The 23898-nt window shown below is 46.3% G+C and overlaps 1 protein-coding gene across 3 annotated transcripts in view; it reads right to left on the reverse strand.

The window, feature by feature from the left end:
- The window catches only part of PIEZO1 (piezo type mechanosensitive ion channel component 1), a 183384-nt gene extending 160979 nt beyond the window's left edge, over positions 1 to 22405 (reverse strand). For all 3 annotated transcript variants that reach the window (XM_043984200.1, XM_043984201.1, XM_043984199.1), the window contains exon 1: positions 21859 to 22405. In XM_043984200.1, coding sequence (XP_043840135.1) covers positions 21859 to 21922 — 64 coding nt within the window. In that variant the 5' untranslated portion in view covers positions 21923 to 22405. The remainder of the gene's footprint in view (positions 1 to 21858) is intronic.
- Between the last annotated feature and the right edge of the window lie 1493 nt (positions 22406 to 23898).

The following is a 23898-nucleotide window of genomic DNA, read 5'->3' on the forward strand; positions in this document are numbered from 1 at the left end:
CCGCCACTTTGGCTGTGTGGCTTTCAGCAAGATGCTGAACCTTTCTGTGTTTCAGTGGGGCTGGGGTAAGGGGTGGGGTTCATGCCTAAAAATATCCTGATGTGGGATTCAGTGAGGAAAAGATAATTAAAAATGACTATATTTTGTGAGCTCTGAGTCATGCATTAGTTTTATAATGATGCATGTTAACAGGTAGTCCCTGCCCCGGTAAAGAAACACAAAACCACGGGGAACAGTTTCTTTAATGAATGAGGGGAAAGTAATTGTTGATTAAATAAGGATACAACAACTCCAAAATTTAGGTTCCACATGAGTAGTCCCAAACTGATCTACTTGCTCCCAGTCTCTGTCCTCTCCAACCCATTCTACATACAACTACCAAAACAACTTTGAAACAAAGTCCAATCATGTCACTCCTCTTCTTAAGAATCTTCAACAGGGGCAGCTAGGTGGCACAGTGGATAGAGCATCGGTCCTGGATTCAGGAGGACATGAGTTCAAATCCAGCCTCAGTCACTTGACACTTACTAGCTATGTGACCCTGGGCAAGTCACTTAACCCCAAGTGCCTCACCAAAAAAAAAAAGAAGAAGAAGAAGAAGAAGAAGAAGAAGAATTTTCAATAACTCCCTATTCCTTCTATGATAAAACTCAACAAACTCAACTTGGCATAGAAAGGCCTTCACAGGCTGATTACAACATACCTTTCCAGATTTGTTTCAAAATTACACCAAGAAAAGAAGGAATTCAGAAAATTAAGGGGAGACTTTCATAGACCATCTGTCAGAATATGATTATGTTGGAATACTGCTGTGGTATAGGAAATAATAAGCTGGTTGATCCAGAAAAACATGGAAAGATTTGGATCTATGAAGGAAGATGCTATCCTTCGCCAAAGAAAGGGATGACAAGGGGAAGTGTATATAATACAATCTTACATATATGTGTATGAGTATATATGTATACACATGTGTATGTTTATAAATAAATATGTATGTATATATGCACATTTAATTATTGCCTTCTTTGGAAGGGTTGGGGGGGGGGAGATAAAGTAAAAAATTCACAGAAGAAAACAAAAGAAAACCCAGAAGGAAGCAGAGAAAAATAAGATAGCCTTGAAAACAATGTGCAGTATTTATTACATAGGTTTTCTTGAAATGGAAATTTATTGTTTTATATTGAATCCTCTCCCATGTTCTGCCGTGTACATGGAAATGTTCTTTTTTTTTTCTTTTCTTGTTTTGTATTTAAGATGAATAAAAACAATTTGCCAAAAAAATGTACTCCCCTTCATACTCTCTCCATTCCAGTCAAACCAACCTATTCTCTGAACTTAAAAAAAAAAAAAGACCAGTCTCTGCCTGCAAGGAGCTCACAGTCTAATGGAGGAGACCATGTGCAAAAATAAATGACCATGTGCAAATATGATAAAGAAAGGATAAATCAGGAGATAATCACAGAAGAAAGGCAGGACTGGGAAAAGGTTCTTGTTGAAGTTGGGACTTTAGTTGAGACTTGATAGAAGCCAAGGAAGCTCGGAGGTGGAAATGAGGAAAGGCATTCCAAGTATGGGGTACAGCCAGAGAAAATGCTTGGAGTAGGGAGATGGAGCCAAAAACCCAGTATCACTGGGTAGCAGAACATTCTTTACAGAAATAAAGGAATTAGACATTATTATTATATTAACTAGTATTATTACAATTATATACTACCATAACATGACCTTAATATTGCATTATAATATATTTTATAAATATATACATTATATTATTATGATTTACATTAATACAAATTAATATTAATATATTATTTTGTTGTTAGTGCATTCATGTAATAATCTGTTATATTAACATAATAACATGTCATGTTGATATTATATCATATTAATATAATTTGTTGTTTAGTGCATTAGTAGTGTCTAACTCTTTGTGATGCCATTTGGGGTTTTCTTGGCAAAGATACTGGAGTGGTTTGCCATTTCCTTCTTCAGCTCATTTTACAGATGAGGAAACTGAAGCAAACAGGGTTAAGTAACTTGCCCAGGGTCACACAGCTAATAAGTATCTGAGGCTAGCTTTCAACTCAGGTCTTCCTGACTACAGGCCTGGCCCTATAGTCACTGAGCCGCTTAGCTTTCCCATTAAAATAATGCATTATATTAATACTATATTATTATTCATATAATGATATATTAGTATTATTACATTATTATAGTAAATAATTGGAGATACTAATTACTCATGATTGAGCCATGCCAAAATAATAAAAATTATCACATCACCTAAATTAATTTAGAGATTTAGTGCCACATCAATAAAAACTCCCAAGGGATTACTTTATACAATCAGACAAAGTAATACCACAATTCATTTAGAAGAACAAAAGGTCAAAAATCTCTAGGAAATAGTAGGTAAAAAAAATAGGACTAAAGAGGGACGACCTAGCAGAACCAAATCTCAAACTATACTACAAAGCAGTAATCATTAAAGTATTTGGTATTGGTTTAAAAAAAATTTTAATTGATAGGTGGAACAGAGTAGGTAAATAACACCCAGAAATAATTGCACATGGTACCATACTGTTTGATAAAACCAATGGCACCAACCACTGGAATATAGATTCCTTATTCAACAAAAAAACTGCTGGTAAAACTAGAAAGCAGTCTGGCAGGAATTAAGTTTAGAACAATATCTTACACCATATACCACAATAAGTTCCAAATGGACACATGACCTAACTATAAAAGGTCATATTATTAGCAAATTAGAGGAGAAAGGAAGGAGATATGCTTTACCACTAAGACTTAGGGAAGAATTCTTAACTAAACAAGGAAGAACAACTAGGAAAAATATTTGCAGCAAACTTCTCTGATAAAATTATCTATTCAAGATAACTTTTTTCAAACATAAGATCAAGGACTATTCCCCCAATTGATAAATGGTGCAAAGGAAATGAAAGAATGCAAACTATCAATAACCCTATGAAAAATACTCCAAATCATTAATAATAAAATAAAAAGAAACCAAACAACTGTTTGGTTCCATCTCATACCTATCAGATTAGCAAAGATAAAAAAAGATGAAAATGTCCAGTGATGGAGAGGTTGCGTGCTGGTAATTAAACTGACTCTGGAAAGAAATTTGGAACCATACTCAAAACTTTACATATTTATTCACTCTTGATGCCAGTAGTAGCACATATACCAAAGAAAGAGATAAAGCAACCATTTGTACACAATTGTTTATAGCAGTACTTTTTGTTGTTGAACTGGAAACAAAATGGGTACCTATCAACTGGGGATTGATTGAACAAACTGTGGTATATGAATGGGGTAGAATATTACTGTACCAAAAGAAATGACAAATATGATGGATTCAGAGAAATCTAGGTGACCCCTGGCTCAAAGGTCCATTTGCATAAGACATTCCTAATCCGGGAAGATACTTCATCAACCCTCTGAGTCAAGGGTTACACCTAGGAAAATGTGTATGAACAGATGCAGAATGAATTTAACAGAACCAAGAGAACAATTTACAAAGTGACCACACTCCAGAACCTCAATCAATGCAGGGATCAATCATGACTTCCAAGAACCAATGGCAAAGCCTGTGAGCCACTCCTTGGCAGAGAGGTGATGGAATAAAAATGCAGAAAAGACACTTTTTGATATGGCCAATGTGTTGGTTTGTTTGCTTTGCTTTACTACACTCACTTTAAACAAGGGAGGGCTTCTATTGAGGACAAGTGTGAGGAGTTGGGGAAGGAGGCAGGTGGATAACAATGGAGATAGATAGAAAGAAAGGAAGGAAGGAAGAAAGAGAAGAGAGAGGGATGGAGGGAGGGAAGGAGGCAGGAAGGAAGGAAGGAAGGAAGGAAGGAAGGAAGGAAGGAAGGAAGGAAGGAAGGAAGGAAGGAAGGAAGGAAGGAAGGAAGGAAGGAAAGAAGGGAGGGAGGGAGGGAGGGAGGAAGGAAGGAAGGAAGGAAGGAAGGAAGGAAGGAAGGAAGGAAGGAAGGAAGGAAGGAAGGAAGGAAGGAAGGAAGGATGGAAGGAAGGAAGGGGAAAGAAAAATAGGAAAAAGAGCATCAATACAACACTTTTTAAACACACAGAGAAGGGAGCAGAAAGAAGTTCAGAAGGGGATAGAGACAAGCAGAACAGTTTCAGTATTAATCACATTAAATTGAATATAGACTGTGTGTGTGTGGCAGTTGGGGTTAAGTGACTTGTCCAGGGTCACACAGCTAGTAAGTGTTAAGTGTCTGAAGCCGGATTTGAACTCAGGTCCTTCTGAATCCAGGGCCGGTGCTCTATCCACTGTGCCACCTATCTGCCCCTGAATATAGACTTTTAAAAATAAACTATATAAAACAATAGTTTACATTTTCATAATTAAACCCTCCTTTTGTTCATTGTATATTGAAATGTTCGTTTTTAAATGTTTGATAAGTTCAAAATTAAAAAAGAAAACTTTTTCAAAAAGGAATTTTGAGATGGGTCATTATGAGGATTAAATGAGATAATAATTGTAAAGCGCTTAGCGCTTTATAGTGCCTGACCTACAATGCTATATAAATGTTAGCTGTTATTGTTAAATGAGATCATATTTTTTAAAAAGCCTAGAACTGTTCCTTCTCCTTATATTCTGTATTGGGTCATGCTCCTTCCCCCACAATGCCCTATACAAAGCAGGTACTGAATAAGAATTTTTTGAATGAATACATTTCCCACCCACTTCTTGGGACACTGCAAACCTCAATGAGAAAAAATACTTCCTTTCTCACCCAGCCTGGGATATTCATGTTGACTTCCTACCCACTGACAGTAGCATTTCATTTTGCCATGTGTTCCCATTCAGTGCAGACCTGCATCCTCTGAGTCACCCACCAATGTCCACTAGTTCTACTCCTGCTTGGGATGATTCAGACAGAGCTTCTCACCTGGGGACCAGACTTTTCCCACAATTCCTGAACCACAGAGGGTCCTCAGTAAATCTTAATCATATGAGTCCTGATAGACCAAGACTTGAGAAGGAGAAGGAGGAAGAACAGGAAGAGGAGGAGGAGTAGAGGAAGAAAGAAGAGGAAGAAGAGTAGGAAGAGGAAAGGGAGATGAAGGAAAAGGAAGAGAAAAGGGAGGAGAGGAAGGGGGAGGAAGAAGAGGAGGAGAAGAAGGAGGAAGAGAGGAAAAGGGAGAAGAGGAAGAAGGAGGAGGAGAGGAAGGGAGAAGAGAAGGAGGGGAGAGGATAGGAAGTAGGAAGGGGGAGGGGGAGGAAGAGGAGAGGGGGAAGAGAATAGGAAGGGGAGGAAGAGGAAGAAGAGGAGGAAGTGGAAGAGAAGGAGGAGGAGAGGGGAGAGGGGAAGAAAGAGAAGGAGGAGGAGGAGGAGGATGATAGACAGCTCAGAAGGAGAGTCTCTGAAAGTATTTTTTGGTTTTGTTTTGTTTTTGTTTTTTGTTTTGTTTTGTGGGGCAATGAGGGTTAAGTGACTTGCCCAGGGTCACACAGCTACTAAGTGTCAAGTGTCTGAGGCTGGATTTTAATTCAGGTCCTCCTAAATCCAGGGCCTGTGCTTTATCCACTATGCCACCTAGCTGCCCCCGAGTCTCTGAAAGTATTAACCACATGAGACTCTAGGACACACAATGTTAATGCCTGAAAAGACCTTAGACCAGGGCTTCTTCATCCTTTTTGTGTCTCGGCCCCCTTTGGCAGTCTAGTGAAGCCTCTGGAATCACTCTCAGTATAATGTTTTTAAAATAATCTAAGGAAATACTAAATTTCAGTTAAATGTCATTGGAGATAAAAATGTAATTTTTTTCCCCATCGAAGTGCACAGATCCCCTGAAATCGATCCCCCAAACCCTCAGGGTCCTTTGACTCCAGGTTTAGAGCCCCCGCCTTGGAACATAGGATGTCAGAGCCAAAAAGGCCCCTCAAAAGTGGGTTCAGAACTAGAAGACGTCTCGGAGATTATCTGGTCTAATGCCCTCATTTCCCATACAGGAAGGGCAAGGGCAGGGACTGTCTTGTCTTTTGTCTTTTGTCCCCAGTGGTTGACATATACCAGGTTCTTCATAAATATTTGTTTGAACCTCACTGACTTGTCTGAGGTTACCCAGAGTGTGGTAGAACCAGCCTGGAATCCAGGTCTGCTGACCCCTGGCCCAGAGTCACTACCCATGGATGCCTATTTTAAGCTTTCATCATCTCCTTTCTCCCACTAGAGTGGTGAGTCTCTGGAGGATGGGGACCATGGCAGGTAACATCTCTTGGTCATTCTTCTCCTCACCCCGACCTGGCACCTAGGCTTGGGCAGAACACACAGTGGGCTCCATAAATGTCTGCTCTTCGCTCGAATAATGTGGCTAAACAGTGAACTCTTAGAGCTTCTGTGTCCATCTGGAGAAGTTGAACCTGGTCCTGGCCCGCCCCCCCCCCACACCCTCTGGGTTGCCTGAGCTACTGAGATTAGCCACCATCTCCCCTCCTCCATCTTTCCTGATCCTCCAGGGGTCTGTGGACACAGATAAAGCCTGCAAAAGCACATGGGAGAGGGATGGGACAAACCCTCTCTGGGCAGGAGTTTAGGAGCTGCTATCTCTTGGGAGAGAGAAGTGTGCAACTCCATTGTCTCCATCTTCAGTTATCAGAAGCCCCAAGCACAGCACTGAGCCTTCCCTACACATCTGTTCTCCCAACTCCATGCAGAAAAACTTTACTGGGGAGCAGTTTACTCCCATAGAATTAGTCAGTGACTCGTCCTGGCGCTGATCTTATAATAAAAATATAAAATGGGTGGGGGGAACCACACAGATGAGCTAAAGAGAAAAAAACATCAAACTACCTCAACGACTTGGATGCTTCTGCTGGAAGTTTCTTTTTTTTTTTTTAAATACTCCCTGCCCACCCCCCCAATCATATTGGTGGGACAAATGGATGTTAAATGGGCCATCAAGAAAGCAATAAGGACCCATCATTCACATAATTGTAGCAAAGGTAACAGTAATAGTAACTAACATTTTAAAAGTACTTTTCGTTTACTGTGCTTTCCTCAAAACAGTCCTGTGTAGAGTATAGTGTTATCCCATTTTACAGATGAATAAACTTTTTGGGGGGGAGTGAGGCAGGTGGGGTTAAGTGACTTGCCCAGGGTCACACGGCTAGTAAGTGTTAAGTGTCTGAGGCTGGATTTGAACTCAGGTCCTCCTGAATCCAGGGCCGGTGCTCTATCCACTGCGCCACCTAGCTGCCCCTATACAGATGAATAAACTAAGGCTTGAAGCATCGAAACCGACTTGCCCAAGAGCGCTCAGCTTACAAATAGCCCGGTCAGGTATTAATGGAGGGGATGTGGGAGGGGGGAGGACTAAAAGCAATAGCATCAGATACTGGGGGCAAAAGGAGAGACAGATTAAGTTAGACCAAATTCCAGTTGACGAATCTTTAGTGAGCACCTGCTATGTTTTGTGTCCATTTGTGTTCCCAGCGTTGTGTTGGGCACCAAAGGAAGAGCTTGTCCTGGTGTGCAAGGTCTTGGGAGGAGGGGAAGGCAGAGACAGGCTTCCACTTGCACCAGCCGTGTAGCCCTGGGCCAGTGACTGTCTCTTGGGCTTAGCTTCTTCTCCTGTACAACATGGGAGTTGACCTCCTCCATCTCTCCTGGTCTCTGAAGGTTTCTTCCGCTTCTTCCTGGCTGGATTCTAAGGCCCTTTCCAGCTGCCCTGCCTGAGTTCTAATGCTCTGTAGTCCCGGGGCCCTTCTAATTCTCACATTCTATTTCCTAAGAGCCTTTCCAGCTCTTACATTCTATGTTTTAAGATCCTGCAAAGAAACACTTAGTTAAATAACAAAACAAGGCAGTCCATAACTGCCAAATGAGTAATGCAGCGACTAAGTGTTTTCAGGCAGGAGGAAGTGGGGGGGGGCCCTCAATGAGGGCTGGGATGGCCAGGGAAGGCTTCACCCTTCACCAAGAAGGTGAAACCCTAGCTGGGCTCCATGCTGACAGGTGACAGAGTCCTAGGGGCTTCTACAAGATGGAACATTGGAGACTTTGTTCAGTATTCATGGAGAGGTGTGGGCCTCAGGCCACAGTCTTCGCCAATTTGTGTATGGGGGTGGGGAGGGAACAGTTGTGGTGAAAAGTTGTTGCTCAGTCATTTTTCAGTCTTGTCTGACTCTTCCTGACCCCATTTGGGGTTTTCTTGGAAGCGATACCAGAGTGTTTTGCCATTTCCTTCTCCAGGTTATTTTACAGATGAGGAAACTGAGGCAAATAGGGTTATAAGTTTAAGAGACTCACCCAGGATCACACAGCAAGTGAGTGTATGAGGCTGGATTTGAACTCAGGAAGATGAATCTTCCTGACTCCAGGCCTCTCTATCCACTTCACCACCTAGCTCACAAACCTTTGCATGCCTTACTCATCCACCCAATGGCCCACCAAACCCCTGTAGAGCCCTTCTTTGTTCTTGACCACACAGGTAGCACGGTGCAGGGCTTCTTAAACTTTTTTCATTCGCCACCCCCTTTTCTCTCGAGAAATTTACACAAGACCCCGGCCCAGTATATAAGCATATAAAATAGGTCTACGTAACCTTTTACTGTTGCCAAATATTTGGTGACCCCCACATTCAGTTATGTGACCCCATATGGGGTCTCTACCCACAGTTTAAGAAGTTTGGGCATAGAGGGCAGTCGACTAGAAGTTAGGAAGACTTGGATTTAAATCTTCCCTCAGATACTTCCTAACTGTATGAGCCTAAGCAGACCACTTAATTTCTTAGCTCCCTCATCTGTAAATGAAGAGAATCCAATATCACCAGGCAGTCAGACTGGGAAAACAGATGGAGAGGGAGAGAAGGAAGGAGAAGCCATGAGGAGGAGACCTGGGTGGATGCAGCCCTTGGCATGGCCGGACCAAAGCGGCAGAGGATACAGGCCGCAATCACATTCCTTTGGTACCTCGAGCCCAGGCAGAAGGAATTTGTTTACATAGCAGGTTTTTTTTTTTTTTTCAGAAGGTTAATTTAGGAAGTTGATCCAACAGCGGCAACTTCTAAACAAAAGCGGGGAAAGGGGAGGGAGCGGTGCTGGGGGGGGGGGGGGAGAGGGAAGGAGGGAAGGGCTTCTCAGGGAACCAGAGCCACACAAACAAATCTTGACGCTGCCCTACACCAGCCAAGGCAGGCTGGGGCCTGGAGAGAGCCAAGGAGAGCCAAGAGCAGAAGCTGAGCCTCATGGGGAGTAAGGGGTGGGTGCCCGGGCCCTCCACCCTAACCCACAATATCACAGCTATCACAGGTTGCCCAATGGTGGGAGCACCTCCTTAGGAGACAATACCCGGAATAAGGAGAATGAAAAACAGTCCACCCCAGACGTCCGGGCCCAACTTCCCTCCCTGTGGGGTGCTGCCTTTCCCCGGGCCTCCAGAAGCCAGAAGCCAACATCCTGGGCCCATTTTTAGCCACCCAGCTCTCTTAAAAAAGCAACCACAAGAGGCAGCTGTGGGGCCCACTGGCCTGCTTTAGTCCAAGCCCTGGGGGCAGGGGGACAGCCGAAGCCTGGAGTGCCTGGGGCTGTATTTACTTAAGGAGAAAAATAGCTTGGAGATCGAAGGCTGGTAAACAGCCAGTCGCCCAAAAACCAGCCCTGTCCGTTAGAGGGAGACTAAAAATACCCCCTATGATTATGCTATTAAAACTACCAACACACACAAAAAATTACCCAGCCCTACTCAACAGAAATCTTTCAAGCAAGGCTAGGAGGTGGGGGTGGGTGGGGGATGGGGATGGGGGTAGGGGGTAGGGGGAGAGAGGGCTGGAGGCCCAGGCTATAGGGCTCCTGTTGTGTACCGGGAGGGCACAGAGCAGGCCAGAACCCGGCGGGCACTGACTGACCAGAAGGAGAAGCCCAGCCTTTCTGCACTTAGGACCCAGTGACTTCTGTGACTCAGTTCCTCTTCCTCCAAAGCCCAGCTAGTCCAGGCTAATCCCAAAGGGCTTCCACAAGTCAAGAGTCAGGAGGATGAGCTTAACCACCAGCCCCTCAGCTCAGTTTCCCTTCCCCCTGTGTGTTGGGGTCCTGCCAACTCCATCCCACTTCGGATCAGGCCCTTCCTCCCTCTCTCCCTCCCAAAGTGGAAGGTGCCTAGCTACCTCCGGACCTGAAGAGGAAGGAAGTCAGGCTGATTATGCAGAGGCCTTATGCCAGGGGGCTACCAGAGTCACCCCTCCCTAGAAAGGTTCACCCGGACATGCTCAAAGACCTTCACTGGCTCCCTATTAATTATAGGCTTAAGTTCAAACTCTTCCTGGCAACCAAAGGAGCCAGTGTAGTGAAAACAGTGTTGGAAAACCTACATCCTGCTCTCTCTCCAACCAATGCCTCCTGCTCCCTGACTCTCAGCTCCCCACCTCCTCCCCACACTCCCCATCCAAACACAGCTTCTCCCAGAGCCCTAGCACGTGTCATGCTCAGCCCATGTCCCCCCTCTATCAAGTTTGAACCCCCAGCTCTCTCCTATCTCCCCCTTTTCTGGACTACAGCCACCTCCTGTTCAGAGTCTGCAGATAAGCATTTAATCATTCACTGACTTACATGATGGGCCACACGACTACAATAATACACGGTGCTTTCAGGTTCACACAGTCAGTTGTATATCCTTTGGCGCTTAGGACAGCCTTATGAGGAAGCTATTATGATTGTGCCCACATTACAGATGAGGGAACAGAGGCTAGGAAAGTGTCCCGTCTGGGGTCGAACAGCTAGTAAGCGTCTAAGACAAGATTCAAACTCAGGAGTCCCTGAGTCCAAGTCCAGCACTCTACCCACTGCCGCCCCTGCCCCCAGCTGCTTCCATTTGGAGGGATGAGATGTACCCAAGTAAATATACACAAAATATAATAAATATAAATATGAACAAAATACATGCCAGGTAAATGGTGGGGGAAGTCACCCCAAATCTAGGAGAGGGCCGCATCCATAGATAAGCATCCAATAAATACTTGCAATTACAGAACCACGGGATGTTGCATCTAAAAGAAATAGTCTATTAGATTCCAAACCTCTTGAGGGCAGGGTCTGGGTCCTATCTCTTTTGGCTCCCCAGTGCCTAGCTCAGAGGCTACCATACAATAGGTGGCTTGTAAATGGCAATCAAAATGAGTCCAGTACAAATCCTTAATTGTGGGGGCAGCTAGGTGGCAGAGTGGATAAAGCACCGGCCCTGGATTCAGGAGGACCTAAGTTCAAATCTGGCTTCAGACACTTGACACTTATTAGCTGTGTGACCCTGGGCAAGTCACTTAACCCTCACTGCCCCACCTAAAAAACCCCCCAAAACAACAAATCCTTAATTGTAGAGATAAGGACACTGAGATCCAGAGAGAGAATGATTCCCAAGTTCCCACAATTAATGTCAAAGGAGGATAAGAAAACAGTTGTCCTACATCCAAGCTACCTCACTGAGTAATCGAATGAATTCAGAAAAGGCCAAAGAAATGTCCTGACATGTCTAGGCAGACATCTCTATGACTAAGGAAAGTTCATGTGGAATCCTGGAGTACCGGTGGGGGACTATAGTATCCCACAGTCACCTGCCCCAGTGCTGCCAAACTTCTCTCTGGGACTTGCTAGCTGACTCCTTTCCCTCTTTTTTTTTTTTTTTTTTTGTGGGGCAATGGGGGTTAAGTGACTTGCCCAGGGTCACACAGCTAGTAAGTATTAAGTGTCTGAGGCCGGATTTGAACTCAGGTACTCCTGAATCCAGGGCTGGTGCTCTATCCACTGCGCCACCTAGCTGCCCCACTCCTTTCCCTCTTACGTCCGTGAAGCCAAGATGTGTTTCCACGGTCCTCGGGGACCAGGAAAAGACTCTTGAGCCATGTCAAACTCCCTCCACTCAGAGAGTCCCTAGCATTTGCCGCACGCCCAGGCCCCAGAGCAGATGCTGCAGCTGTTTCAGACTCAGAGGCCTTAGGGAAAGCAACATGGGAATCCTCTCCCAGTGACGACCCAGAGTCTAGCCTGTTTCCCCAAAGGGGAGGGCTCTGTCGTATGGGTGACTCAATGTCCAACAGATGAATCACCGAGAAGCCAGGGAACATGGATGAAGTATATTCATGGGTCCCTGAAGACTTCCAAGTCTTTCCTCAAGGTGGCTTTGAAACATCTTTCAAGGGTGGAAATCAGCTACATCAATCAGGAAGTCAGGAGAGAGTTTCTTTGCTCTGAGCCCAAGAAAGGAACTCCCACATTCTTAGCATCTTTTCTACGCTTGAAGGAGCAGTTACAGGCCACAGCCTCTGATCTCTAGCAACAGAGGCTGTAAGAAATGGCCCCAGTCTACCCAGAGAACATAAAAACAACACCAGGGTCTCTCCCACATGAAACCTGCCCTTTGGTCCTGCCATCAAACTTACACCTAAGGTTTTGGGGGCTGCTGAGTGCCTAGAGACCTAGGGAAGCAGCCGTGGTGCTGACCCTCCCTAGAGAGGAGAAAAAAAGGAAATGAAGCAGCCCTTCTCCTCCAGGTCTCCGAGTCAGACTTCCAGAGACTGCCAAGTGCCGAGGCGCTAGGGAGTCTGAAACTCTTAAGGACCAGTCTCCTCTGATGGGATCTTTTCCTGAAAATCAATCAAAAGACTTTTTCTTCCTAAAATCTATTTATTTATTTTTATATGCATTTATAATCTGTCCATTTCGCTCTCTCCCCCCATTGGAACAAAAAACAAAAACAAAATCTTCATCATATGCATGATGTCCAGCTAAACAGATTCCCACACTGGCCATGCCTGAAAACACAATGTCTTTGTTTTGAATTCATCACCTACTTCTCCAGCAGGAAGTGAGAAAAAAACTTATGGAGCAATTCATGAAATACAAGTCACTATTCTGGATATCATCAAGAGATGAGAAAAGAAAAGACCTGTATATGTGTGTGTGCATGTATGTATGTATGCTTTATATATATATATATATATATATATATATATATATATGGGTTGTGTATGTGTATATATATACATACACACACACATACATACACACACACACACACAGAGTCAAGGTATAATGTAAAAAATGAATGAGGGAACAGTTTCCAAGAATCCACAGAAGACTTGAATGAACTGATGCAGAGTGAAATGAACAGGACCAGGAGGACAACAGAAGACAACTATGCTAATGTGAAAGAAAACAACAAGGACTCTGATGATACAATGACCTCTCCTTATTCCAGAAGACTGATGATGACAAGTCTTGCTTTCCACTTGTCAGCAGAGGGAATGGACTAGATAAGAGATGTTAGGGGCAGCTAAGTGGCGCAGTGGATAAAGCACCAGCCCTGGAGTCAGGAGTACCTGAGTTCAAATCCAGCCTCAGACACTTAACACTTACTAGCTGTGTGACCCTGGGCAAGTCACTTAACCCCAATTGCCTCAGTAAAATATATATATATATATATATATATTTGGGAATATCTAACAAAATAAATTAAAATACAGTAGAACATAGACAATATTAATATGTTGTTTTTGAAGTCAATATACAACCTTCAGAGGTCCTTGTGCAAGGTTTAATAGCCCCCTTTTCACTGGGCTTGACACTGCAGAACAAGATTAGAGGTTCTCAACCTGGGGTCAGGCAACATGCTTTTAAACAAATATTCCAATAATTCTATTTTGATATAATTGGTTTCTATTGTAGTCCTATAAATCTTATTTTATGCATTTAAAAGTATTATTCTGGAAAGAGGGGGAAGCTAGGTGGTACAGTGGATAGAGCCCTGGACTTCAAATTAGGAAGATTCATCTTCCTGAATTCAAATTCAGCCTCAGGCACTTATTAGCTGTGTGACCCTGGGCAAGTCACTGTACCCTGTCTACCTCAGTTTCCTCATCTGTCAAATGAGCTGGAGAAGGAAATGGCAAACTACTCTAGTACCTTTGCCAAGAAAACTCCAAATGGGGTCACAAAGACCCCAAAGACACAATTTAATAACAAATTCTGGGAAGAGATCCATAGGCTTCACCAGACTACAAAAAGAGGGCATGACCAAAAAAAAAAAAAAAAGATGAAGAATCCTTGAGCTAGAGAGGTGTGTTTTCAGACATGAACAATGTGTGGATTTGTTTTGTTTGACTGCCCTTTTTTTGTAATAAAGGAGAGCTTTAATTTGGGGGCAAGGGGGAAGGAGCAAGAGGAAGGGAGTTCAGATGTGGAGTGGGTAGGAAGGGTGAGAATGATTCTGAATGAAACATTTTAAAAATACACAGAAGTCGGTAAAAGTAAGTTTAGAAAGAGACCCAGACAAGCTGGATCACGTTGATATTTCTGTGTCAAAGAAGTATATGCTTTCAGCCAAAAAGCTGAAGCTATAGTTTCATACACAATCCTCTACATGTTCTCATATATGGAAATGCTCTTGTTGGTTGGCGTTTGTAAAGTTGACTTGACAATTGGACAGATGGATAAGGCAGCACCTCTGCCTTCAACTTGCTAAGAGTCTGAATGTTGGAAGATGATAAAAATGCCAACGAGAAGATACCAGAAGAAGGCCATGGTAAGCGGGATGGATTATAAATGCTGTGCGAGCTGAGTATGGACTTTGGTGCTTAGGGAGGGCTTCCTGGAAGAGGCATTGGAGTTTGAGCTTGCTTTTGAAGGATGGGTAGGATGTAGCCAGGGAGAGAGGACAGGAAGGAGAGAGGGAAGTGAAGCCACCAAGCCATCTTTTTCTTTTTGCAGGGCAATGAGGGTTAAGGGACTTGCCCAGGGTCACCCAGCTGAGGCAAATAAGCAGCTCCTTCTGGCTGATTCCCTCCACAATCTGGCTCTAGTCCACCTTTTCAGAGTTTTTTTTTGTCACATTGCATTACTCTCCTTGTGGAACTTAAGACTCCCTAGTCTTGTAGGGGACTCTCGGATCCCAAGGGCATCCATACAGCCCTTGGCAGGCTGAGTGGGAAAGAGAAAACACACACTGGCTTTAGAGTCAGAGGACCTGGGTTCCGATTCTGCTTCTGATGCTTACTACCTACCTGACCTCAAATGCATCATGGCACTATCCCTGGGCCTCAGTTTTCTCATCTGTAAAAGGAAGAGGGTGAACTACATAGCCTTGGAGGCCACTTCTGGCTCGAAATCTGACAATCTTCCAGAATCCTCCCCTTGGAGTCCAGTTCAAATGACACTCCCTCCAAGCTTCCTTCCCCCATTACCACCCCACCCCTCGAGCTGCTAGTGCTTTGTCCCTCTTCAGTTCTTTCCACTCCCGCACAATTTAACCTATACTTGTATATATGTTGTACCCCTTACTAGTATTTCCGACTCAACAAACACTTATTAAGCACCCACTGTGTGCCATGCAACCTAATAAGAAAAGACAACATGCAAAGGGAGGCTGAGATGCAAAGGAGGGGAGGGAGATGGGACCCCAGAGAGTACCCATCCAGGAGGCATCTTGTGCCATGTAATTGAAACCAAGTAAGGCTACAAAGTAAGGATGCAAAGCAGACCGGCAAAGTCCAGTTTCTGTCCTCTATAAAGGAAGGCTGTGGGGGAGCTCAGGGCTCAGCCCTCCCATCAGAGGGGAGAGAAGGAAGAGGGACATGGGAAGGGGGGTAGATCACAGTAAGCTCCCAGAAGACAGGTCTTGCTTCCATTGTTGATTCTCCCTTTTATATTCCCAGGGTCCCCAAAGTGTGGAAGCTTGATAAAAAAAATTGCCCAGTTTTAGTTTATTGCTATTTATTTCTCAGTTTCTTTTCCTTTGAAGAAAGTGTGAATCATTTAGGGGTTTATGTATTATCTGAGTCCTTATTTTGTTTCACTTTTTAATTTTGTTGATGAACATAAGGAAATAAAGATGAAACAAGACTGAAGGCGAAATTGACCACCTTGGCATTGAAAAGGTAAAACTGGAAGGGGTCTTAGACTGTCTTCTAGTCCAACCCCTTCATTTTACAAATGAGGAAACTGAGGCCCAAAGAGGTGATGACTTGATCCCCAGTTTGGAAGCAGCAGAACTGGGGTTGGTACAGAGGCAGGTTCCCACCATGGCACACTGCCTTCCAAGTGTAGTAAGGCGTTGCCCACAATGGGAACGTGACTGCTGTTTTGCAGGAAAGGAAATGAAAGTCATCAGATTCAAAAGACAACCCTGCAGGAAGCTGCCTGCAGCTAGGGTAGTCCAGTTATCGCCTGCCCACCCCAAGCCCCCACACCTTCTTCAGTTCTTCCCTGTAAGGGCGGGACACTCACAGACCACGCTTACTTCCACACTCCTCTGCCCTCCACACCCACCTCCCATCAGCCTCCAATGGTGGGGGGAGGAGAAGTGATGAGAAGTGGGAAGTTAGGACCTCTTATGGTCAGGTGACCCATGAGGAATCTCAGAGATTAAACCCTCTCAGTGGGCGCAGAATTTTGGACTGAGAATCTGGATTCACTAAACTCTAGGTAACCTCTCTAAGAAGCAGCTAGATAATGGGATGGTTCTACATTCAGGAAGATCTGTGTTCAAATCCTGCATCTCACACTTAATAGCTGTGTGACTTTGGTTAAGTCACTTAACTGTTGTCTGTCTCAGTTTCCTCATCTTAAAAATGGGGGATAGGGGGGCAGCTAGGTGGCGCAGTGGATAGAGCACCAGCCCTGGAGTCAGGAGTACCTGGGTTCAAATCTGGCCTCAGACACTTAACACTTACTAGCTGTGTGACCCTGGGCAAGTCGCTTAACCCCAATTGCCTCACTAAAAAATAAAAAATAAAAAAAATGGGGGATAGGGGCAGCTAGGTGGCACATTGGAAAAAGCACCAGCCCTGGATTCAGGAGTACCTGAGTTCAAATCCGGCCTCAGACACTTGACACTTACTAGCTGTGTGACCCTGGGCAAGTCACTTAACCCCAATTGCCCCACCAAAAAAAAAAAAAAATGGAGGATAAAATTCGTATCTGCCTCCCAGGCTGTCATAAAGATCAAGTGAGATAGTATTTGCAAAGTGTTTAGCACCATGTCTGGTAAATAGTAGGTACTATAAAAAATGTTAGCTATTATTTAACTACTAGTTATGGGTAATTTATTTAACCTCTGCCTGCCTCGGTTTCCTCAATTGTAAAATGGGATAATAATATCACCTATTATTTCCCAGGGTGTTGTGAGGACCAAAGAGGTAATATCTGTAAAGAGCTTAGTGCAGTGTCTGGCACATAGTAGGCACTTAATAAATGCTCATATCCTACCCTACTCCTTAAGTTTCCCATAGTTCAAAGTATCTGGGGGGGGGCAGGGCAATGAGGGTTAAGTGACTTGTCCCGGGTCACACAGCTAGTGTCAAGTGTCTGAGGCCGGATTTGAACTCAGGCTCTCCTGAATCCAGTGCTGGTGCTTTATCCACTGCACCACCTAGCTGCTCCCACTTTCCCATAGTTCAAATGGGGATCCTTGTATCATTTACCTCACTCAAAGAGTAGATGCGTATAAAGTGTTTTGTAAACCGTAAAGTGTTCTCTAAATGTGGTCTGTTATTAATATCAGAAGTATGAGAACTAGTTTCTCCCTAACCACTACCTTGCTGTGTTATCTAGGGATAGTCGTTTAACTACTCTGAGTCTCTGTTTCTTTGTCTGTAAAATGGGTTAATAATACCCTGCCTACCTCTAAGGTTTCTGTGAGAATCCAAAGAGAAAATGTAACTTCAAGGACAGAAAAGGCCAACTTACGGCAGGAGGGTGTCAGATGAATGCTTTGCTGCCCCAAACGTTCCCGTGATGTGAGGAGGCATTGCAGCTGACTGAACCCATGCCTACACACCCAAGCCCCGCCCCCCTCCACACACCCCCTCCTGAAAAGCAGGAGGTGGATTTTTTACAACCCAATCTGATCTAGCCTGAGAAGTTAGTAAACAGCAGTGACAAGTGAGCAGAGCTGGGAGAACATTGTGCATAGAGATAGCAGTACTGTTCAATGAGCAATTGTGAATGATTTAACTACTCTCAGCAGTGCAATGATCCAAGACAATCCCAAGGGTCTAATGAGGAAGCTTACTATCCACCCCCATAGAAAGAACTGATAAAAAGAGCACTTGTGGATTGTACATATATAACCTGGTTGCTGTCTTGGGGAGGGGGAAGGAAAGGGAGGGAGGGAGAAAAAATTAGAATTCTAAATCTGATGAAAATGAATGTTGAAAACTACCCTTACATGCAACTGGAAAAATTAAATAAATGTTTGTTGTTGCTAAAAAACCAAATCAAAACAAAAACAAAGACTATACCTTACTCACCAAAAAAAAAAAAAAAAAAGGAAAGAAAAAAGAAACAGCAGAGATAGGCTAACTGCTTTCTAACCACTGATTTGTCTTTCCGCCCCTTAGCAAAGCTGTATTTCTGCCTACCTCACCAGTGCCCTAGTCATGTCTGTCTTTCCTATCTAGCTATTGTGGCTTTGGGGCCTGCCCCAACACAGGGAACCTGGCCCCTCTTGAGAAACGTCATTTCAGAAGATGGGTTCAAAGCCACAGGCTCCTCCAAGGGGTGGAGAGAATACTTACTCAGGTAGGACTGAAACCAGCTGGCTTAGACCAAGAGACTAGCATCCCGAATGGGCCCTAGGACCTGAGCCAGGAGCCATATTTCTCTCTTCCTTCTGATTCTTGAGTGCCCTTCGGTTCCAGATCCCTGAGTGACAGGAGCCCTGGTGAGTGGTATCAGGTGTTCTAGCACCCGCCTGCTATTAGGCAGAGATGCCTTATAGGGAGTGGAGCAAGGGCCTGCGGACTCACGGCCAAGATGAGTCAAACCTGCACCCTCAACGATTGCCTAAGCTCATGCAGTGCAAATTTTCTGACTAATATCTTCTGACTGATGGCCTCACTCAAGAAGAGTTATTCATTTCCAAAGCACTACAGTGGCCAGGAATTGTCTGAAGGGGGCGGTGATTCTAGGGGACCAGGAAAACTAGGGTGTCCAGAACAGCTACTCAACCCTTTGCTCAACCCTGCTACTTAGCAAGCATTAATCATATCGGGAACTTCCAGTCACAGACTCCTAGGTGCTAGAATTGGAATGGAAGGGATTTGGAAATAAACAAATTCAATCCCTTCATTTCTAGATGAGGAAAGTTAAGACCTAATCTAAAATGAATTGTATATGCCCCAGGCAAATGGCTTTCCTTTTCTAGGCCTCACTCTTCCTGATCTGGAAACTGGGGCAACAATAGTGGTATTACCTTCCTCCCAGAGTTATTGTGAGGAAAGCATTCTGAAAAGGAAGCTTTTTAAAGTGTCATAGAAATGGGAGTGGTCACCACCACCGCCACCACCATCATTAGGGAGAGAATCAGGTTTAGAACTCAGATGCTCTGCCTCCCAGTACAGTGCTGGCCTCCCACCGGATGCTGCCTCCACAATACTGGGGTTGATTGCAGTGTCATTAGCACCCTGTCTGTAGTACGGATTCCCATCTATCCATAATCCTTTTACAGGCTCAAGGCTTTCCCCTTCCATCTCTCCATATCGCCCCTCCCCCAGTCTAATACTGCTAGTTTCTGACACTTAAATAAACTTAGGATCCGTCAATATCTTGTCTCAAAATATAACTTCAATGATAAAGGCACCCGAGGCTTTTTTTAAAAAGAGCTCTTTATTTCCTATCCCTCAACTTAAAAACTTCCAAATGACCAGTTTTTTTTTTTCTCCAGCTTGTTTTTACCTTTTCCCCCCTCAGAAGGCAGAAAGCAAACAAGACAGCTCTGTTTACCGTCCCATTCGCCTTTTTGGTTCAGGCAAATGGTTAGTTCAGGGCTGTTCTGTCCAAAGACTAAGCAGAGGAAAGTTTTTAAAAGCCTCTCCCTCCCCTTCAATGGTCTTCAATGAGTCTTTTTTTTTCAGCACATGAAAATGTTCCCAAGGTTAGGCGAGATTTCTCTCCTACAAACCAAACCAAAGGTAGCCCTGTCTGAGGGCTAGACTGGGACACTCATCTTCCCCTACAGCCCCATTTTCTTGGGTTGCTACCCAGGACAGGTCTTAACCATTGTGCCTCAAATTCCAGCCTCATTAAAGTCAAGAAGTGTTTCTCTCTGAAAATTAAAATATTACCTTACCACTGGTGTGAATTAGTTTAATGAGTTTGCTTTCCTTAGTGGAACTTGGTTCCACTTAGAGACTGAGTGTCTGGGGTGGGGGAAAGCCTGGAGGTAGTTTTAGGGCACAGAGGAGAGAAAGGACTAGACTAGCTTGGCTTTAGGAAAGAGCATTGTAATTTGAAATCAAGGGAACTAGGATTCAAGTCACTGCCTCTGATATCTATCAGCTGGGAGACAGGACAAGGTAGGTAAGGTCTTGTAAACTTTAAAGGGCTACACAAAGGTGACTTGTTATTATCACCAGCAAGGTGGAAGAAAATGGGGTACTAAGAGTGGGAGAAGGACCCGAAAGAAAGGTGGGAAGAACCTTTTCTATTTCTACTAAGGTGGGTCCCAGAACTAGGTTAGCGCTCTAAGGACCAAGCTTTTTCTGACAACTCAAGAGGAGCAAGAGATGGAGAGTGGGGAAATTGACAAGTTCAGAGACTCAGGGCCTTCTGGGGGCAAGTCCCCATGGGAAAAGGGACTGGATTTAGGACTTAAGGCGCATGCCTCCTTTGTCTAACCAGCCAGAGAGTGAAGCCCTTTATCACTCTTGGGGCTTCCCCAAGGCTAGCTTACATCCCCTCCCCCAAGTACTGATTGCCAGAGCAGAAGCACTGCAAGACTACCCAAAGAGGCTGCTCCTACCCCACACCCTTCGCCTCCTCCGCTGACCCAACCTGCAGCAGTAGGAGGCCCTCAGGCCAGGACCGGGAGGGCTCGGGGGCAGACTTGACTGTTTTTTCCAAAGGAGGGGACACCACCAGTTCTGCATGTCCAGCTTGGGGTGGGAAGGAGCAGGGTTAGTGACGGTAGGAGCAGGCGCGGGAATAGACGTTAGTTTTGGACGGGAGGGTCCAAATTAAACAGTTCCAGGCAGGAAACCCGCCTTCTCCCAGATTGGTCAGGAAGTAGTGATGCAAGTTGGCAATTTTTTTTTAGGAGAGTGAGAAAGAAAGCCCCCCACAGAGATCCTATAATACTGGGTGCCCACCGGGCCGTTCCCCTACTCTCCAGAGAGATCCCCGCTTTAAGACCCCGGGACCGACTGAAGAGCCTCTATCGGTTTCCCCGTGGGCCTCTCAGTAGGGCGCCTCCCCCTTGGCTTGACAGCAACTCCCAGGGGATCTCAGAGGGGTGAAGACTGGGGACCCCACAGCGGCCCCAAGGGTGCAACCCTGGAATGCGGAGAGTCAGGAGCCTCACGAAAGTGCACCTCCTCCACGAGCCTTTCCGGGGACCCGTGCTGCCACCTCCCCACACCAGGAGATCTGAGTCACGCCCTGAGGAGGGGGCTGCCGAGAGCGGGGAGGGCTGCCTGGGGCTCAGAGCCTGCGGTGCATGCCGACAAGCTCTGGAGTAACTTTGCTGCCGGGGCCCCCCACCATGCTTTGTTTTATGACTCACTAAAGCACTTAGCGTGAAGGATAGTTAGCTGTGTTCGCCGAGGGTTGGGGGAAGAGAGGGAGGTCTTAGCCCCCGCCGGACAGTAAACTCTTCTGGGGCAGAAACTAGGTCTTGGCTAAACTTTGTATCTTCCCCAGTGCCTCACACACAGTAGGTGCAAAACAAACCTTTAGTTTTATTTGTCTGCTTTAGACGCAGGTTATTGGAAACGTCTCCCCCCCCCCCAAGGAAACTGGGCCCAGAGCAGGTCCCAGGGCCTAGGACCCTCCCTCCTTCTCTCTCCCACCGCCCACCTACTCTCCCCCTCCAGGGGACTCACCCGCTAGAAGGGAGAGCGGCAGCAGCAGCCAGTACAGGAATCCACAGAGCGCGTGCAACTCCATGCCGGGGCCGCCCCCGACCCTCCGGCTCCGGCGGCTAGCGAGAGGACTAGGAGGCCGCCTGAGCTCCGCGAGTCCCGAGGAGCAGGGGTGAGGGGCTAAGGATCCGGGTCTGCAGCCGGGGAGCAGCGCCCCATGGTGCGCAGGGCTCCCGGGAGCGCTCACTCCATGTGCCAGGCGCCGCTTCCAGGAAACTCAGCTCCCCGGCTTTCCCCTGCTCCTCCCGCGCTGAAAAGTAGTCGAGGGCGCCGCCCGCCGCGGTCCCGGAGACTGGGGGGGGGGGCGGGGGCTCCCCGATTTAACGAGAAGTTTGTGCACCAGGCGTTGTTCAGTGCCCGGCGGCCCTGGCCCCTGGTCCCGAGCCGAGCCGAGCCGAGCGAGCGTGTCCCGGGTGCAGCACGAGGCGCAGCGCCTAGCTCCCCGGCTGCGCTTCGGACCCCGAGGTGTCTGCTTCTCGGCTCCCCCAAGCAAGCGCCTCTTCTGCCGCCGCCGCCGCCGCCGCCTGTCGGCCGCCTCCCGCCCTCCTCGCAGCCTTTTATAGGCTCTGCCCCCTCCCGCGGCCGCCCCACCACCGCCTCTTCTGTTTCCCTGTGACAGCCCCACTGGCCAGGCTGGCTCTGCGCCCCGGCAATCCCCCGCCTTCTTTCTCTAGTGCCGCGTTCGGACGGTTCTCCAACTCCCCGAGTCTGTGTCCTCTCGGCTCGGAGCCACCCGGACGGGGCAGAGGTGGCTCGGGACGCTCGCCCTTTCCTACAACTGCCCGAGAAGAGGCAGACGCCCAGATGGCTCAGCTGCCCACCAGAGTGCGCCTGGGGAGTTCGGCGAGGCCCCGAGACCCCCTGGCACCAGCCTCTAACTCGTGGGTGGAGGAGGATCTTGCCCAGTTTCCCGCTCCTCCTCACTGGCCTAGATGCGAGCAGGTAGAGGGACTTCTATTCGTCCCGTGGGTAGATCCTAACCCCACTGGCCTGGCCCGAGTGCTAGTGTTAACCCGACACCCCAATCCAAGGCCCCCAACCCGGGGCTGGAGAAGTCAGGGCCAGGAACCGAATAACTTTCACTTTGCTCCCCGGGCTACGGAGGCGGAGAAGCAGCGCTCCCTAGAGCCGGAGGGGAGACCTACACAATTCAGCACCGGTCTACCTTCTTGCTGCCCCAAACCCTGGAATTTAGAACCGCAAGTGACCCTACAGATCACCCCCTGCAACTCCGCTTTTACAGAGAAATTATATAAGGTCCAGATGCCCCAGTATATCTGCCCAACAGGGACCCACCTGCTGGTCTCTGTTCGTCGATTTGTCCTCTGTTTTTCCGGCCCAATGGTGACTAGGAGGTACAGGGGTGTGTAGCCCCGGGGAACTCTGGGGTGACCCACAGGACCTTGGGATTTTTCTTCGAGGAAAAGCTAGACAGTGTAGTTTCCTAGGCCGACGAAGGTGTGAGTTACTTTTGCAGTGTGAGCTCCTGATCCAGCTCGGTTTCTGCCGCGGTCTGGCGACCACAAATCACTTTTCTTCATTGCTAAATTTTCTTCCATATAAGATAGGTACAATCATGACTAATTCACGAGAAAGAGGCAACAGCAATGTCATTCACTTAACATACCCTATCTGTGAAAAACATAATATCCCGGGTTCTATCTGTGTGGGTAAGCCTGCCAAATACAGCTAGTGGGGTGCCTAACTTTAGAGCCAGAAAAATCTGGGTTCAAGTCCCTTTAACAAATCGCTTCATCTCTCTTGAATCCTAGTTCCCTTGATTTCTAGCCAACACTCACATGTTACAATTCACAAGGAAGTTCAGCCTGTATCGGTAGGGGTTTCCTTCCCCTGGAGATCTTCCATCAGGGAAATCACAGGTCCACTTCCCATTCCTGTCCCTACTCCTTCCATCTCGTTGCTCCTACTCCTCCTATTCAATAGAGGCTCTTCCTGAGTTGCTGTGGCCACAACTTTCGCCATGCAGTGATCAGAATCTTC

The sequence above is a fragment of the Dromiciops gliroides genome, chromosome 2 (genome assembly GCF_019393635.1).
Source record: "Dromiciops gliroides isolate mDroGli1 chromosome 2, mDroGli1.pri, whole genome shotgun sequence".
In the NCBI taxonomy this organism is placed as follows: Eukaryota; Metazoa; Chordata; class Mammalia; order Microbiotheria; family Microbiotheriidae; genus Dromiciops; species Dromiciops gliroides.